The 19,533-nt window shown below is 39.3% G+C and overlaps 1 protein-coding gene across 9 annotated transcripts in view; it reads right to left on the bottom strand.

Moving 5' to 3' along the window:
- Nucleotides 1-19,533, bottom strand: part of MARCHF7 (membrane associated ring-CH-type finger 7) — a 39,738-nt gene that overhangs the window by 3,364 nt on the left and 16,841 nt on the right. For 4 of the 9 annotated variants that reach the window (XM_039328369.1, XM_039328366.1, XM_039328368.1 and 1 more), the window contains exons 5-11: nt 12,350-12,511; nt 7,065-8,172; nt 6,725-6,894; nt 4,799-4,908; nt 1,788-1,901; nt 216-392; nt 56-104 (exon numbers count right to left, since the gene is read on the bottom strand). In XM_039328369.1, the coding sequence (XP_039184303.1) occupies nt 56-104; nt 216-392; nt 1,788-1,901; nt 4,799-4,908; nt 6,725-6,894; nt 7,065-8,172; nt 12,350-12,511 (1,890 nt within the window). The remainder of the gene's footprint in view (nt 1-55; nt 105-215; nt 393-1,787; nt 1,902-4,798; nt 4,909-6,724; nt 6,895-7,064; nt 8,173-12,349; nt 12,512-19,533) is intronic. The other 5 variants (XM_039328373.1, XM_039328371.1, XM_039328372.1 and 2 more) reach the window with 3 other exon arrangements.

The raw sequence follows: 19,533 nt of genomic DNA, 5'->3' as shown, positions 1-19,533 counted from the left end.
ATAAGAACAGATTGTACTTTATTCCTTTTCTTAACTTAGAAGTAAAATCACCTACTTTCAATATCATCCATATGTGCCTGAAGAGTTCTTGCAAGATTAATGAACTAGAAGCAATGCAAAAAGGCAGTTTTAAAAGATGCAAATTTTCCCAGGACCTTACACCATTAAAAATCCAATACCACAATTAAAATCTTCAAGAATTCCTCATTTCTCACCTGTACGTGAAAAGTCCTCACCATCTCCAGGGACACAGTCTTATGTAAAAATATGTGAACTAGTGGATTGTAAATGCATTTAGCCCCTCTAAAGTAGAGAAAACTGTATGCAGCAATGGAAACAGCTGTGACCCAGCAGTTACATTCTTCTGTTAAGAAATGTAAAACTGCATGCAACTGGAATGTAAAAGAAAAATGGTGCATGATTTGAGCATGTTTTGAATATAAACTCTCCTGGAGGTTTTAGCCTGAGCTGACCAATGGGCAAAATCAGCAACACTGCCATTCAGTGAAACGTAGAACAATAATTAAGCTCTACCTTATAAAACAGAACTATTTAAGAACTGAGTCTAAATATTAAGGGCACTTTTTAAATGATGAAGAATTCAAGAAAGCTGTTAAACTGCTGCTATTCTAATAGATTGAAACACATTAGAAAAAAAGATTCCGTTAGTATACGCAGGAAAAGCATTCACTTTTGCGTATTTCATCATTTCTGATACAACTAAGTGCTTAATAATTTAGTTGCATATTGGGATATCCATTATTAAAAAAAAGAACAGAATATAAGTAAAAGAATATCCCCACATACATTTTCCCCCAAAATATATTTAAGATATGTAGGAGCTAGAAAATGAGAAAGATAACAAAAATAATTACAAGTAGTCCTCGACTTATAACCACAATTGAGCCCAAAATTTGCTAAGGGAGACATTTATTAAGTGAGTTTTACCTCATTTTATGACTTTTCTTGCCACAGCTGTTAAATGAATCACTATACTTGTTACGATAGCCACACGGTTGTTAAGTGAATCTGGCTTCCCCATTGACTTTGCTTGTCAGAAGGTCGCAAAAGGGGATCACATGACCCCAGGACACTGCGACCATCAGAAATATGAGTCAGTTACCAAGCGTCTCAATTTTGATCATGTGACCACGGGGATGCTACAATGGTTGTAAGTATGAAAAACGGTCATAAGTCACTTTTTCAGTCCTGCTGTAACTCTGAACGGTCACTAAACTAACTGCTGTAAATCAAGGACTACCTGTACAACTGGAGTATTTTCCCTTCAAACAAAAACTAGGATGTTCTCATTTTGGAAAACAGACTTAGAAACGTAAGACTAAAACAAATTAACGGAAGGCAGCCTTTCCTTTATTTTCAGGTCAGTAAATCAACCAATAAAATAGTTGCTCGGTTACAGTAAAATACCCCAAACATATTTTGCTTTGTTTTCTATCCCAGCATACTTTTTGAAGAAGGTGTTACCTTAGCTATGTAAAGACTCAAAGAATCCCAAAGCAAAAAGACTGCAGTGTCAAAACTGCACATGTCTAGCTGCTCTCTGGCTGCATTCCTTTTACTGTTTCAGTTTTAAATGGTTTTAAAAGGAACCCCTGACCTTGAATGTCTTTTGGGGAGCCACACAGAACATCAGGAAGAAGAGCAGAAAGCCTCTGTTTGAAATTATGCTCTTTTGGTTCTGGACAAATCATATTTGAAAGAGATGGATTGTGCTTTAATCGTAGTAACAAACTGGTTCTATTACAAAAACAAGTCACATTGCTTACCCGGATACGTGTGTTGGCCTCACTTGTAGTTCCCAGCATATCTGAAAACCGCTGTTCACACAAATGCAACAATACTACAAGGTAAAGCCCAGAACTGATAAATTCATAGTCTGCCTGGAAAGAAAAGGCATTAGTTAATCAAATATTTACGCTTTCCAAAATATATAAATACTGTATTTTCATGATTATTTGCCCTTGGCTGCAGGGGTACCATAACTTCAGACTTGGATCTGAACATTCTTGAACATTTAAAGAAATAACTTGTCAAATCACACTTCCTGATAATTCTTCATTTCAATTAACCGGCTAGCTCGCCATTGCCAGCAGAAACGGCCCAAAGAGCCATGTGACGTCCTGCCGCGAGCAGAAACGACGCAAAGCACCATGCGGCATCCTGCCGGGAGGAGCGGAAACAGCGCAATGCACCACATGGTGTCCGGCCCGAAGTGGCAGCTAGCGGCCATAGAAGAAGCCAAGCAGTGGTGCGACAGGTGTTGGGATATGGGAAGCCTGGCTGTGGTGGTCCTAAGGTAACACATTCTCCGAAATTAAGACCTAGTGCCTCTTTTAGAGGCAAAAAATATATAAGACCGGGTCTTAATTTCAGGGAAACACGGTAGTGATCAACTGTGCAAAATAGCATAGGCTCAAATTTAGTAAAGTGTCTATTACATTGCAGTCCTTTTTGGAAGGGAAAACCAATTGTCATTACCAAAGAAATCCAGCATCTTGAAAGATTTATGCATGTTCCTTAATCCCAAGGATCCTTATTTCAGCAGCATTAGCAAATAAGATAGATTTATTAAAGTTCATTCTCACTTCCCATTTATATCATTTTCAACTTCAAATCTTCCAAAACCCCAGGCAAGTGAATTTTGAGAACACATAACACAGCACAACTAAGTTATAAAATTATACATCCTTCATTCTCCATCCCTCTCTCTCTCTCTCTCTCTCTCTCTCTCTCTCTCTCTCTCTCTCTCTCTCTCTCACACACACACACATACAAGAAAAAGCCATAGAAAGTCTCCTCAATGAATGATATACAAATCAAATACAAATACCCCCTTCCAGTTCCCAGTGCTCATACCAGGAGCCAGGGTTCAGATCTTTGGAGTCCTATCACTTATTAATAGCAGAACTGTCTGTAATAAGATTTTTCTCTTCAGTGATTTATGAATGGGAGGGCAGATCTGGTATGTATTGCTGCACTTGGATAGGGGAGGAACAGGGAATTCCCCTCTTAGAAATCTGCCCATGAGAGTTTCAGGTTTTATATCAACCGCTGCCTTTGAGTGGCAGCAAGACTCTGTTGCAACAAGAGGTGCTACTCCACAGAAAACCAAAAATGATGCAGGTGGGCCAGAAGGGTCAGTTGAGTAGGCTGCTTTGTGCTGCTTCCCATGCTAATCACTAGCAACTCCACTTGGCAACACGGATCCAATTGCTCAGATCCAAGATGAATTGTTCTCTGTCAGTGGAGGCAACTGGATGTCTTATGATCTGGAATCATTAGTCTGAGTCCCAAGTAAGTACATCGGACCCTATGTATTTAGTTTCACTACGTCTCCATTTCTTGGTTCCCTGTCTTCACAGTTTATTAAGGCCTCCTGTGAGGGTTGAATCTGAGAAGTAATCAATAATTCTCTGAGTGAGGGGATGTTTCTGTCATCTCCAAAGATGCCCCTGCTTAAAAAAATCTTCACTTGATCCAACTGATTTAAACAATTATAGACCTATTCCCAACCTTCTTTTTCTTAAAAAGAAGTGGTGACCTACAAATGCAAAACACCCTAAAGGAAGCAGATTATTTAGACTCTTGCCAGTCAGAATTCAAGCTGGGCTACAGCACGGAAACGCCACTGGTTGTCCTTGTAGATGATCTTTGAAGAGACTGGGATTGGGGAGTGCAACCCTCCTGCCTTCCTTGATCAGTCAGCAGCTTTTAATACTATTGACCATGACATTTAGTTGGACTATCTCCAAGGGATTGGAATAGAAGGCCCTGTATTGGAATGGTTTGCCTCCTTCCTGCAAGCCCAGTTCCAATTATGGCAGTTGGAGAGATCTACCCAGAGACCTCTATTTTATGGAGCGCCTCTCTCCTCTCTCCATTCCTTTTTAACATCTACCTGAAGTCACTGAAGGTGATCCTCTGTGGGTTTGGTATCCATATTCTGATCATACTCAAATATATGCCTCATTCCTGATACAATACAAGTGCTGACCCGATGCCTAGAGATTATCAGGGTCTGCATGGGGATGAACAGATTTCAACTGAATCTCTCCAAAACGGAATGACTTTGAGTTTGTGGCCTGAATGATATCAAGGAAATACCAATTTGATTCTGAATAGATTGTACTCCTTTGTAATTTGGGGGTCTTCCTACACTCAAGAGTTCCTGTTTGAGAAACAAATAGCAGCTTCAGCTAGGAAGATGTTTGCAGTTACAGCTTGTGTATATAAATCCTGGATTGTGGACAGCCTGCTCCTAGCCACTCATGCCCTAGTCACTTCACATTTAAACCACTGCAATGCATTCTACATGGGACTGACTTTGAAGAATCCTAGAAGCTACAGCTGATGCAGAACACAGTGGCCCAGGCAGTGATAGGTATATATTGATATTCTTATATGACCACACAGCTTTAAAAGTTGTGCTAATTACCTAACGCAATCCAGATGCAATTCAAAGTGCTGAACTGAGGTCCTAGATGGCTCCAGCCCTGATTATCTGAAGGACCACCTTTTTCCATATTTACTTGTCTACTTCAGCCACATCATATAGATCAGGGGTGTCAAACTCAATTTAGTTGAGGGCCACATCAGCATAATGGTTGCCCTGAAAGGGCCAGAAGGGCATGGCTGGGTGGTCGCGACATACAAGCAACATCAACTATCTGTCATGAACAGATTATTTCTTCCAGCGAGTGGTTAAAAAAAAACAAAAACCTATCCTGAATCACAAGCACTGAACTGACACTTACCAAATCAGCCAAAATATACTAACTTGTTCATTTGCATGTGTTCTATGGAGTTCATGGATATCAAAATTGTCAAGATTGAGCTGAAGCTTCTCTTTGCATAATTCACAGGTAGTTACATCTTCCAATGAAGAACCTAAGGGAGGAAGTTATACTTTTTGTTTTATTTAGCGTTGGTGCTGAAAACATTAAGATACAGTCAACAATTATGTTGAGAAAAGTATATCATTAAACAGAAAACTAAATTCACTACTATATATATAACTGTGAATCAAAGAGAAATATGCAAGAGTAGAGAAATCAGGATAACCATCTAAAACTCAAGTGCCCCTGTTGATTGTTTTTACAGTTTATGTATTAAGACAATATTATTGTTATAATTAAGATCAACAAGATGAAATAAACATTTTATACCTGCCCATTCTATTGTGTTTCTATACTATGCTGTGTATTTTTCAAAAAAAGGATTTGCATTAAAATATGAATATTTCTAAACATATGTAATCTCAGTATGCATATTTCTGTGTATTACTTCCAATTAGTAAAATTCTAAATGGATTTTGAAATATTCTTGAACAGAAAATTGTGTTGAAACATGGCTGCATTTTTGACTTGCTGCTGGCTTTCCCACTGATTTCACTTGTCAGAAGTTAGCAAAGGAGGTAAAAAATGGTAACCACATGACCACAGGATGCTCTAATGTCATAATCGCAGCCAGGCGCTGAACACCTGGATCACAACCAAGGGATCATGGAAACCCTGTGATGGTCAGAAGTTAAAACATAGATTAATAGAGTTGAATGGGATCCTGGAGGTCTTCTAGTCCAACAACCTGCTCAAGCAGGAGTCCCTATACCAGGGGTAGGCAACCTTGGCTCTTTTATGACTTAGACTTCTGGGAGTTGAAGTCCGTGAGTCATAAAAGAGCCAAGGTTGCCTACCCCTGCCCTATACCATTTCAGACAAATGGTTGTCCAGTCTCTTTTTGAAAGCCTCCAGTGAAGGAGCACCCACAACTTCTGAATACAAGCTAATTGATTGCTCTAACCATTAAGAATTTGCTCCTTAGTTTAGGCTGCTTCTCTCCTTGGTTAGTTTTGCCTTGCCTTTTAGTGCTTTGGAAAATAGTTTGAACCCCTCATCTCCGCAGGAGCCCCTCAAATAGTGGAACACTGCTTAGAAAAATGTAGAAAACTTAAAAGACTGTTCCTAAGTACACTTGTTCAGCAACATCACCAGTTCAAATGATTGGTGAATGAATGATCATTAAGCAAGGATCATCTGTAATATAGCAAAACAATATTTGATTCTGTAAGAAAGCTTCCTAACCACAACTGCTACATGTTCTTCAAGCAGAAGCTGAGTTCAAAGATATATTCCCAAATTGCACATCAATCCAAAAGAGAAAATGCAATTTCATTTAAGATTAAAGATGAAACATTCCCAGCCTAGGGGGAGGGGGGTGCTTCTCTTACTGTCTTATCCATTCTCTGAATGAATCTAAGCAACTTTATCTGCTAGATGCCTTCATTATTCCCCATAAGAGTCCTGGAGAGGGAACAAGTCACTTTAAACAGGGCAGTCATCTGGGGACTTGTTAAGAGCAAAAAATAACTTGGTTTTGCTGTTCTTACTGCCATAAGGCAATTCCTAAAATGGACTCTTATTTGTATCAAAAAAGGAGAATATTTGTAGCTCGGGGTTGAAATGAGGAGTTCTTAATGCTCTGTGAGCTTGGTTGTTTTCTTGCAGACATTGATGTTGCCTAGTTTGGGTAATAAAACATCTGCAAGAAAACAACCAAGCGCCAGAGAAAACCAAGGACCCTCACTCTTACTTGTATTTAGCCAGTTTCATTCATTTTCCAACTACACTTTAACAATCTTCTTTTGTGATCAACTTCCAAATTAGTCTATTTTTCCTGAATTGTGATCTTAAAAATGAATTCTTACCTGAGTTAATCTTGGATTGTAGCCACTTTTTCATACATTCCTGGTGAACATACTGCAGACTTCCAGCGCATTTACATGGCTCAATTAAGAGATTAGTGGCAGATGTAGAGGGCATTTGACAAATCCTACATAAGTCTCCCTCCTCTTCTTCTGAGTCTTCTGAAAGAAGACTGAACAGAGGTGAGAAAGTTTACTATGTTGAATTAAACTGTTTGTATATTATGACATTAACCAGATACATCAGCATTCCCCAGATAATATTATTTGTTGCAATAAGTATAGGACTTGCCCAACAAAATTTATAATTAAAACATCATTCAAACGATAAAAATATGTTTACCTCTCTTTAATTTTCTGAAGCTTTTCTGGATCTCTTGAAGGTGATGTTTTAGATTTGTCGCTATCTTGCCCATTAGACTGACTCCAGCTTGATGGAATAATATCTACAGTTATCATAACATTGTCAGACAAGTTATTTCCCAAAGTTGGTGGCATTGCAAACCGAAAGAGAGAGCCAGGAAACATTCCTGATATTCCTGAATTTCTTCTAGGAGGCACTGACTCTGATCCTGAAGCAACAGGTATAGTACTACTGGGTACTGCAGGTATTGATGGCCTCGGCCTGAGAGATTCCCTTTGTGGTTGAAGAGGTACATCCCCAACAGATTCTCTTCTCCTAAAAAGATGCAGTGACCTAGCAGATGTTTCAGAGGTAGAGGTTCTTGCTGTTTCATCTCTTCCTTCTCTTCTCCTTCTTGAAAACAAAGGTGTACATCTGTTCCTCAAAGAAGATGACAGCCAGGAACTTGCATTTCTACCTTCAGAATTATGTCTGTAATTTCCAGGTTCTGAACCAGCACTAGGATTTGATGAAACACCTGCCAAACCCCAGCGTCTTCTAAGGAAGCTAAATCCCTGAGGACCAGAATCAGGTGTTTGAGCTTCTATACCTTCAGATGTTGTAAGTGTGTTAGAAGAAGTAGCCTGGGCAGAAACTTGAGTTCTTAGAACATTTGTATCTCTAGAACCTAATGATCTTGAAGATGTCAGAGTGTCTTGGCTAGATCTTCTTGGGAAAAAAGTAGAGGACATACTAGACGCCAAGCGAGATAGTAATTGCCTTGTTGAACGCCTTCCTTCAGTATCAGCAGAAGGTTCACTTAATGACCTTTGGGTTGGCACAACTCCTTCAGAATGGTTTGAAGTTCTGGTCCCACTTCTCGTGGTACCATGACTAAACTCTGGCTGTATATTCCTTTCAGAAATCTCTACTTCTCTTGGGACATAGTTAGATCTTGAATTCCAGCTATGATCTCTAGAGAGTAATGAAGATTCATGTTCAGAAGGCAACTGGCGGTTCATGGATGTGTTCAGCCTCAAAGAACTCAATGAGTTTTCCTTTGGTCTTGCTCCCTGTGCATATGAAGAAGCAGGTCTTTCCTGCAAATCTAAGAAGAATAAAAAAAAGAAAATTAAAATTAGACACCAGCTACAGGCTTAATCAAATTAAGGAAATGTACTTTTTAAAACAGCTCTATCTGTAGACTCCTTGGTGATCTCTGAGCTTGGTTGTCTGCCCACAGATGTTTTGTTATCCGACAAGGCAAATCTTCAGTACAAAATATACATACATATATTGTACATATATATAATTTGTATTTGGTGTATTAAAATTCACCATTTCACAAACCCTCAAACATACTATAGTATCAGCCCAGTTGGCAACATTTTTCAGTAGTTCTAGGATTGACAAACAAGGACTGGCTCAAGATCACCCAGCTACCATTTACGTCTATGGTGAGGCTACAGAAACTCAGCTTTCCCCATTCCTAGTCCAGCACCTTAACAGTTAGACAATGCTGGTTTTCAGTTGCCAAAGGGCAGAACTGCTGAATAAGCACAATTTAACATTCAACCTTTAACGCTGTGAGTTACTCAGAGCCTGTCTACTTCAGAGAAGACCTCTCTTTGCTATGAGCCTGCCCAGTTCCTTAGATCAGCATGAGATATTATTCTGAAGATGCCCCTGCTGCTGAAATCTCAGCTTTCTGGTATATGGGAAAACGCCTTTTCTGGGCTTCCCAGGCAATGAACTTGGAACATTCCACAGGGAGATGGATTTTGTCTTCATTTTTTCAGTATTTAGGAAAACCATATGTTCTTTTGCAAACATCCATTGTTAATTTATTTTGACTGCAGTAATGTTAAATTCCTGTTTTACAACTTCATCTTAGTTTCAATTGCTAAACTTTCCTAAATTTTACAGAAGCAGAGAAGCAAGGTATATTCATCAACACTTTTGTTCATATGTTATTATATTTGGTCTTTAAATAAAAATTAAAAAGAATATAGTCCTGTATTGTAGATCTCAAATATCTCACAACAGTGGAATATAGTTTTTGGGTCAAATGGAAATGAAAACCCACCCAATCCCATCCAATAAACAAATTAAATTTCAAATGTATACCCTGTCTACAGGGATAAAATCCCACATTACCATGAAATGTATTCTAGGCTGATTTTGCTCAGTAATATAAGGAATGTTTAAAAATATACCTGGTTTCTTGTATGTAATGTAATATGCTTTATTAATTCACTTTTTTCCTGTTCTTTTTTCCCTTGCTTCCTTTTATGTGGGTTTTCCCTATTTTTCTTCCTTTTTTGCACATTACAGCAATTAGAAAAAACTGGATCAGTAATTTTAAATAGCCTTAATCACACTTAAAACTAGTTTCAGCTAATCAGAAGCAGTGTAACTACCAGAACATACTTGATCTTTGAGCCAATTCAAACAGACAAAAATATATTCATTCTATGAAACCTGATGTTTTAATTGTTCTTCAAAGAATTACTGCTTTTAGCTAGCTTTATTATAGGATTGAAACACTAACAATGTATTTAGATGATTCATAAATTCATTTACAATAAAACTTTTATCTGTTATACCAAGTAAAACCCCTGAATGAAAAGATGATAGATCCAGATATTCTTCCACTGAAGGTTCAGAAGTAAAAACAATTTAGTATATAAAAAAGAGATTAAATCTTTTTTCTTTTTCCAATTTTTAAAAAACTCTTGGATTCCCCCAGTGTTACTGTAAAGTTAATTGTTGCAGGATCATCTGAATTAAACAGGTAATAATCTTAAAGAACTTGTAAAAAACTGACTATTTACAATGGACCCTGGAGGTGGAGTTCCTATGTTACAATTTCTGAACCTCTTATTTAGGAATCCTTGTGGGTTTAGGTTTTTTTTTTTTTTTAGTTTTTATTCTAGTATTTATTTCTGGCTTATTTTTTAAAAAAGTTTTCTCCATGTACATTTATTTGTTCTGGGGTGCTCTTTTTGTTGTGCTTTCCTTTTTTTTTTCATTTTAAAAAATGTGTTTATAACCTTTTTTTCTTTTTCTGCTCCTGACCCATATCAATTATTTTAAAGAATTGCCCCATTTTTCCAGATTTAAATATTTTAAGTTCAAAGATATCTAAGTTATTTTATATGCCAGGAAATTAAAAGATACATTAAACCATTTTTAAAAATCAAATTTACAGGCCATACAATCACTAAATGTTATTTGTGTAGCTCAAGATCAAGAACCGCATAACTTTTACAATTTGACAACTCTTTTTTAAAATTAAAATCATGAGACTTTTACTGCTTAGTTAACTTTTAGCATATAGCTTGCTTCGAACAGCTTTGATTGAGGTTCATATACAATGTAAAGGCCCTTCCATGGATTTTTAATTGTTTAAATTATTGGTAAAATTTGGGAATAGCTATTCCAAGGAAACTTTCTTTATATATGGATATAAATATTTCAAATGTTTTAACCCAGATAAAATTGAAACAAACAGTTTAAAATCCCATCAAGCATATAAGGAAAGAGAAATATAAAGATGCATATAACTTCAGAGATTGATGTACTTAGAGGTATTTCTATGCTAATATAATGAATGCCCATTAAGTACTATAATATTTCTAAACTGCTGGATTTTCTTTATCTAAATTATAGCTATCATATGATAATGGAAGTTTATCTTTCCTGATTCTCTGCTTTATCACTGAATACATATTTTGAGTTTAGTGTATCTATGGATGAAATGATAAGGTCAAAAATATTGTTGGCACAATTAGAAAGAATGTGACCCCGCTGACATAGTAGCAAGACAAGCAGTATTTTTCCATCTTCAGCCAAGGTGTATTATAGTTTCTGCATTAGAAGCACAATTAGAAAAAGCTAAGATGGGGTTATTTTTACTCTTATTCACATGAGAAATTTACATTCTGAAATAATTCTAATTTGAAAATTACAAGTAAATTTCTTGGATGGGAACAAATCATAAGAAAGTGGAGTATTAATACCTTAAATCTACTTACTGCCAAATAATAATTTGGGTTACTATAAGAAGCCTTTGGATTGCCTAAGATTTGAAAATGACAGAATATTCAAAACATACCCTAATTTCACTTTGTGGTCCATATGTATTAACAGAATCTAGAATTCCCGTACTGAAATGCGCTTTAGATGTTCTAAATCTACAGTATTTTATAAAATGTTAAAGAATATTGCTAAGGTAAATCCTAGTTATTTACAATTAATAAATCAATAGCAAAGAATCTTACAGAATATTATGTCCTATGTCCTTTATTATCTTACTCTGACACAACTAATATAAATATAAATCATTGCAAATGTAAGATACTTTTTCATATTTATTGGATATTTCAAAACATGTTTAAAGTGTTTGGTTGTCAACCTCACCATACTGAAAATGAGTAAGGTACACTTATTCATAATATATGACTTGGCCCACTATTGTCTTATTTTAATTTAAAATTCCTAAGTTACTACGCTATCTATATACAGTGTAAGACATAAATGTATCTCTGAATTACATACTAAAACTTGGGCCTTCTGTCTCTAAAAATATCCATTCATTGAGCAAAGGGAACTGCAAACGTATTACTTTTTTGGCATTGGAAATATACCAAAGATCTTGAATTGCTAATGTGTCTATTATCAGCTTCTGAGCTAACTCTTTACTGATATACTGTAAATGGAAAGATCAGTAGCATTTTATGTGGTTAAGGTTTAATTATGCATTAAAAAAAAGTATCTCAAGGTCTAGTATTTCAAATTGTGATATCGTATTTCAAAATCACATTGCACTCGTGTTGGGAGGACCGAGTTGCTACTGGGTTGAACGGATTAGCCGGTGACATCACTTGTTCCCCAGGGGATGCCCAGGTGGGAGCTTTCATGTCCCTGGCAAGAGCTGGAGCAAAGGACAGGAGCTCACCTGCCCCACAGCAGCACTTGAGTCTTGAACATAGGCTTGTTGTTTGTCAAGCCAGCATCCTAATCATGTGAGCCACCATGCTCCTTATATTTCAAAACAATTTTCATTTAAAAGGCATAGTAGTCTACAGTTTTCTAAACAATGAAAAAAAGTAACTAGATGCTTGCTAGTAGGACTTGACTGCCACAGTTAATGGCATTATCAACCAGCTAGCTGCATGTATGAAGCAACTAATCAATAGTCAGATATTATGAGAGCAAAATAAACATTCCATGCAAGTATATGGAATAACATGTAACTGAACTATTAGTTTTCCAATACATACATGTTGATGGAGGGAAATCACCATTCCTTTGACTACAATCCACAAAACTAACAGATGGCTCTGTCCTTTCTAGCTCTCTTCTCTCTCTCACAAGTTCAGTTGTTAATGATCCAAGTACCATAGATGAAGATCTGGGCACATCACTGTACCTCCAGGGGGAATCTAAAGACAAGTTAAAACTATTTTTATTTTCCAGCTTGTTACTTACTTTAGAAACTCTACATTTAATACCATATTGTATTCTTGAAACTGACTATTTTATTTGGGCAAGTTTCTCTTCTGATTATGATTATAATCAAGCATGAGATTATTCACCAACACAAGGTTGGGTATCACGCTATACTGATGATACCCAACTTTACATCTAGATCCTGAGCCATCTGAATTATGTTGTTAAATTGCTGTTCAGATCCTGAGGTTTCTGGCATATGGATTCTGAGAAAGAGGAGGTTTAATTCTAGAAACATAGAGTGGTTCTGTGTTCATAAGTCATTGCATTCTGGAGAAGTACCATATTTAGTTTAGACTGAAGTCATACTCCCCCTCCAATAAAACTGGTTTGTAACTTGGGAATCTTCCTGGACTTATGAGCAGGGGGCGGCTTTGGCCAAGAGGGGATTTGCATATCTCAACCTCGTGTATCATTTAGGATCCTCTTACAATAGGAGGAATTACTCAGTCATTCATGCCTTAGTCACCTCTCAATTGGATTACTGCAACAAACTCTGTATGGGACTATCCTTGAATATTTGGAACTACAGCAGATCCATAATACGGTGTTTAGAGAAGCTATAGCTATGTCTTGATAAACTTAAGCAACAACTTTGACAGCAAGTCTACTTCCCACTTGGCTTCCAGGTGCAATTCTAGGTGCTAATTATCACCTTTAAGCTCTTCATGTTTCAGCCCTGGATATCTGTGATACTACCTTTTCTAGTATTATTTACCTTCCCAATAAAATCAAGTAAGGCAAGCCCACTTCAGGGCCCTCCTATTAGATATTGCTATTTGAAGAAACTTCAAAACCATACTTTTTCAATTACTGTCCCCCTTCTCTGGAATAGCTTGACCCTGGACATCAGAAAGGGCCTATCCCTCATGGTTTTAGAAAATCAATTAAAAGGGGCGTTGTCTTACCTGAACGCCTTTTCTCAGCATGACAATGGAAAATCCACAGATGGGTTGATCTTGCCTTTCTGCCCTAGAGACTAAGCCAATCAACCTTTGCAACACCTTTCTTCCTCCGGCACGGAATCCCCAGTCACGATGAAGGTGCAGCAGTTGATGATATTTCAAGGTGGTGGTGGCTCAAATACCCTTGACACAGGACCGGATGGACCCGGGGGGGGGGGGGGAATGGATTCTCCATCGTCATGCTGAGAAAAGGCATCGAGGTAAGACAACACCCCTTCTCCAGCATGACGAATGGAGAATCCACAGATAGGACATCCAAAGCCTCACTGTCCCTATGGGCAAGAAGAAGTCTGGGTCTGTGTCCCACTATCTGTTACTACCCTTTGGAGAACTCTCCTGCCAAATGAAGCGTCTGCTGAGGCGAACTTATCTAACTTATAATGCCTCACAAATGGAGAAGGAGACAACCAAGTCACTCCTTGCATATCTCTTTGATTGACGCCTGTGTCGTCCACACCGCTGAAGTTGCTGCACTGCGAGTGGAGTGTGCGGTGATTCGTCTTGGAACTGGCAAGGAGTGCGGTACACCTCTGCTATGCAAGCCCTAATCCATCTGCCGATAGTAGAGGCACTCACTGTCATGTGTCTGATTAATGAAACACTTCAAAGAACTTTCAGGCATTTTTCAACCTAAAAAGCCTTTATTAGTGTTACGGAGCGTCAGCACAGCATGGAGATGCCAAGATCTGAATTTCTCTTCCTTTGCACATAACATTCCAGGCATTTCCCCTCCCCTATTTTGGGGTCATGATTCACATCTTCCAATTAACCTGGAGAGCAAAGATTCACTTCCATTCCCTTCCATACGCTTTTCTCTCCTCTCCCCTTCTCCTCTGAATTAACTCTAAAAGTACCATACAGTTCTGCATATTTTGTCAAAGCAAGAATATTCAATATTAGCAGCGTTCACATCCACCTTCTGACCCATTGAAGAGGGGTGGAATGAAACGAATAGGGCTTCAGATTTGCGAAAAGAGGCAGTTCGCTTAATATAGCGATGCAAGGCTTTACGAACGTCCAAGGTGTGCCATTTACGTTCCAAATCGTGGGATGGCTCAGGACAAACATCTGGCAGCACAAGCTCCTGCGCCCTGTGAAACAATAAGTTGATTTGGGGGAAGGAGGGATTTAAGTGTAGGACCACTGTCATTATGAAAAATACATAAGTCATCTCTAATTGAGAATGCTGCCAATTCCGAGATGCACCTAGCCAATGTGACGGCTACTAGGAAGGCGACCTTGAGTGTCAAGAACCGTAGAGTGGAGGTTCTGACAGGCTCAAATGGAGGTGAAGTGAGAGCCTGTAAGACCTTGGACAGGTCCCAAGAGGGATATCTGTGAACCATGGGCGGTTTGCTGTTGATTGCTCCCCTAACAAAGGGACGTACTATGGGGTGTTGAGCCAAGGGCTCTGAGTTGCCATATGTGAGCACCGTGGACAGGGCAGCAACTTGTCTGCCGATTCTGTTGGGTGCCAAACCCTTCTTAAGTCCCTCCAGTAAATAATCCAAAATTCTTGGAATAGGAATTGTAGCTGGATCTAATTGTTGTCTCCCACACCAGTTAACAGAAATTCTTCCATGTGGAATCATAGATTCTATCAGTTGCAGGCCTTCTTGAAGCCTGAATCATGGTAATCACGTCTGATGAGTAGGTCTCTTTTGTTAGGAGTCTCCTTTCAAATGCCAAGCGGTTAGCTGGAGCCACTGAGGCTCTGGGTGTTGTAGAACCCCTTGGCCGAGGGAAATTCGGTATCGGGGTATCCTCCATGGAGGAGAGGTCGAGAGACCTACAAAGTTGGCATACCACGGCTGTCTTGGCCAGTGAGGAGCAACGAATATCACCTCTGCCCGTTCCTGCAGTATCTTCCAGATAACTGCCTGGATCAGAGGGAGAGGAGGGAACGCATACAGGAGCTCTCTGGGCCATGGGTTGTGTAGGGCATCTACCCTTTCCACCCCTGGAGATGGGAACCCAGAGAAGAATCTCAGAAGCTGGGAATTCGCCGGGGTAGCGAACAAGGATGACCGAACCTCTCCGATATCTCCCTGAAAAGATCCGGGTGCAGGCGCCACTCGGAGTGGTCCACTGTGGCCCTGCTCAAGAAATTCGCTTGCCGATTCGTCTCTCCCAAGATGTGCTCCGCCTTGAGGGACAAGAGGTTGGTCTCTGCCCAGGTTCCTAATAATTGAGCCTCGGCCATGAGGGACCTGGAGTGGGTACCCCCTTGCCTGTTGATATGAGCTTTTGCCACCACATTGTCCATGAGGACTAGAACGTGTTGCCTTGCCACTGTGTTACAAAAGTGTTATAGAGCCAGATGTATAGCTCTGAGCTCCAATCAGTTTATGTTGTGCTTCTGATCTGACCAGGACCACCGACCCTGGGCCAAGTGGAATTACAGGTGCGCTCCTCAGCCGAACAAGCTGGCATCCAATGTTAGGATGAGTCGATTGGGCTCCTTGAATAAGGTTCCCCTGGCCATCGCTGGGGAGACCCACCACTGGAGGGATTTCAGTGTCTGTGACGGGACCCCTACCTTGTGGTTGGAGGAACTGGTGCCTAGTCTCTGGAATGGGAGCAAGAACCATTGGAGGGTTCTGGAGTGGAGCCGAGCCCAAGGAACTACTGCTATGCAGGAAACCATCTTTCCTAGCAGTTGAGAAAGGATTGCTAGAGTGACTACTCGCTCCCTTTGAATCTAGGGATCGGATACGGTCCCAATGTTCCTGAGACAGGTAAACCTCGCACTTCCTTGTATCTATCACCGTGCCCAGTTGAAGGAGGCGGGTGGAGGGAACTATCTGGCTTTTCTGAAAATTTATTGAAAACCTATGGTCCTGGAGGGTCTTGATGGACAATGTTGGTTCTGACTGAGCTAACTGGACTGAGGAGAATTGAATGAGGATGTCATCCAGATCAGTGGTTCTTAACCTGGGCGATATCGCCCGCCCAGGGGGCAATTTCATTTTTCAGGGGGGCGATGGAACAAAAAGGGGTGACACGGGGGTGAAGGAACGAAAAGGGAGCAATATGGGGGCGATGGAACGAGAAGTTTTGGGGACACTTTTGAGACTTTTTCGTACAGCGAATCACTGTATATCTGTCGTACATAAACATCTGATCGCCTATTAGTAGATTGAATTGTTTTTTCAAATGTTCCTCTAGCTAGCTTCAGTACAGAACTCCGTACATATGTGAATACGCATCGTTTATTTTCATGCGCGTTGCGCAGCAGCCTCTACCCATACAGTGGTGCGCCATTGGTCAGAATGGGCAGTGATGGAGGGGGGAGCGCTTCTTTTGAAACACTGTATGCTGAGTGGCTGTCCCCTGTGACGTCAGCTGTAATGTCAACGTAACTGTTGAAACTAGGTTTATTGACATCCACGTGTTTTTCTAGTGTTCCAGTGCAGTCAAAAATTTAATTTGCAGGTAGTGCCTTTCATTTTGAAGACCTCTCAACATGGCCGAGAAGAGGAAGTATCGCCAATATTCGACGGAATACCTAAAATTGGGATTCATTCCATCTCCTTCCAATATACAGCTTCTGTTTTGTCTTCTTTGTGAGAAAACATTTTCAAATGAAGCAACAAAGCCTTCCCGACTGAAAGACCATTTGATAAGAATTCATTTGGATAAAGCTGACAAACCAGCATTGTTTTTCCAATCCTTAAAGGCCAAGTTTGAGGGTTGCAGCACTGTTGGGAAGTTATTTGGAAAATCGTCACTCAACACTGACAAGGGGCTCATTTGTTCCTATCAAGTATCTTTGTTGATAGCAAAATGTGGCAAACCTCACACTATCGGAGAAACGTTGATTATACCAGCAGTGAAACAGATTGCTGCCACCATGTTGGGGCCCAGCGCAAGCACTATCACGCAATCGATTCCTTTGAGCAATGACACTGTATCAAAAAGAATTGATGAAATGGCTGATGTAGAAGAAAGGCTTATTGACATCTTGAAAAATACAGAATTTGTGATGTAGATCGACGAGTCAATGATTCGTGAAAATGAAGCCTTGTTATTGGCTTATGTCCGTTTCATCAACGGAAATGAAGAGATCAGGGAAGAAGTGTTATTTGTTCGAAATTTAGCCGACACAAAAGATTCTTCGATATTTAAAAAGATTGAAGAGTTTTTTAATGAGAAAAATATCCCTTTGACAAACGTTGTGGCATGTGCTACCGATGGAGCTGCATCCATGGTTGGACGATATCGCAGTTTTCAAGCTCATCTAAAATCGGTTGTACCTGGAGTTATGACTATCCATTGCGTCATTCATAGACAGCACCTTGTCTCAAAAAATTTGAGTGGCCGTTTGCACGAGTCTCTATGTTATGTCATTAATGCTGTGAATAAAATTAAACCGAATGCCTTGAACAACCAACTTTTTCACAAGCTTTGTGAAGAAAATGATGAGTTTGAATGTCCTCCTTTTGCACACCGAAGTAAGGTGGCTTTCAAAAGGAGAGTGTTTGCAACGATTCCACGAACTTTTTGACACAGTTGTTGAATTTCTTGAATCCACTGACTCAAGTCTAGGAGTTCTCTTAAAGTTCGACGTCTGGATGTAGCTTATCTCGCTGATGTTTTTGACAAGCTGAATGAAGTGAACGTAAAGCTGCAAGGAGATAAAATCAATTTTCTTAAGGCCAAGGGAGTAATCTGCTCATTTATTTCCAAATTGGACCTCCTTGCAAGCAATATGAGACGCCAGGAGCTGTATCAGTTCCCAAACCTTGGTAATGAACTTGAACTCCAAGGAGAAGATTTGGACGTTTTTTGCTGCCACATGAAGCAACTAAAAGAAGATATGGAAACCAGATTCTATGATCTGATAAATCTGGAAGTGCCCACTTGGGCGCTAAATCCTTTCACAGCAGACTTTGCACTTCATCCCAAACTGCAAGAGCCACTGACAGATCTGAAATACGACTGTGAAGCCCAGTCACATTTTCAGAGTTACGGCTATGAAGCTTTTTGGGTGAAAATGAGGAACACTTCCCCAATATTGTGGGAGGAAGTTAAGTTGCTTCTTTTAGCCTTTCCTTCCACTTATTTAGTGGAGAGGGGCTTCAGCGACGTCCAACAGATCCTTTCTAAGTCAAGGAACATGTTGAAGATCTCTGAGCACGGTGACTTAAGAATGCAATTAACAAAAATGGTTCCAGACATCAAGAAATTGGCATCAGCTCACCAAGCACAAGGCAGCCATTAATGTTCTTTTTTTTTCTTTTTGTGCACATACATTTTTTTCGTTAATAATTGTCTGAGCTTTTATCGTTTTATTTGCTTGCATTAGATTTCATGTTCCAATTTTTGGCTTCGGCTTCATTTTCAAATTTTTGTTCTGCTCTGTAAAACATTTTGTGTGTCTCTTTGTATTGTACTTTTTTAGCGTGCACTCCAGTTCGATATTATATTTTCTTTGTGTCTTTTTAATCCTTTTTACAGTGTGCATGACTATATATACTTTCCTCGAATCTTAATTTGGGTTCAGAGTTTAGTTCCTGCATTGCGGTTTGCTCTTTTTATATTTCTTTTTCGTCTTAAATTTCACTTGTAATTCAATCATTAAATGTTACTGTTTTTCTTTTTGGGCATTTCATTTTCTTGCAATTGAATTTTGTTTTCAGTGGTCATTACATTTAAGTGTCTTGAATAAAAAAGATAATAATGAAATACATGAATCACAAAATTTGGGAATAAAGTGACAGGTGGCACCAAAGTTTTTCACACAGTTGAGCTATGAGAAAAAGACTGGAAATAAATTATTTGCATCGATTATGTCCTGATGACAATTTTAAAGAAAACAGAAAAAGTGTTTGCATAAATTGAAGAATTATTTCCTATGTTGTGATTGAGAGGTTATGTTGAGGGAGGGGGGCGATGACAACTTCCTCATTCGCTCAAGGGGGAGATTCGTTCAAAAAGGTTAAGAACCACTGATCCAGATAATACTGGAGATGCATCCGTACCTCTTC

This window comes from Crotalus tigris, unplaced genomic scaffold (assembly GCF_016545835.1).
Source record: "Crotalus tigris isolate CLP2741 ecotype Arizona unplaced genomic scaffold, ASM1654583v1 scf7180000024376.1991246, whole genome shotgun sequence".
Taxonomy (NCBI): domain Eukaryota; kingdom Metazoa; phylum Chordata; class Lepidosauria; order Squamata; family Viperidae; genus Crotalus; species Crotalus tigris.
The sequence above is the reverse complement of the archived record's forward strand: the minus strand, read 5'-3'. Positions and strand labels throughout refer to the sequence as shown.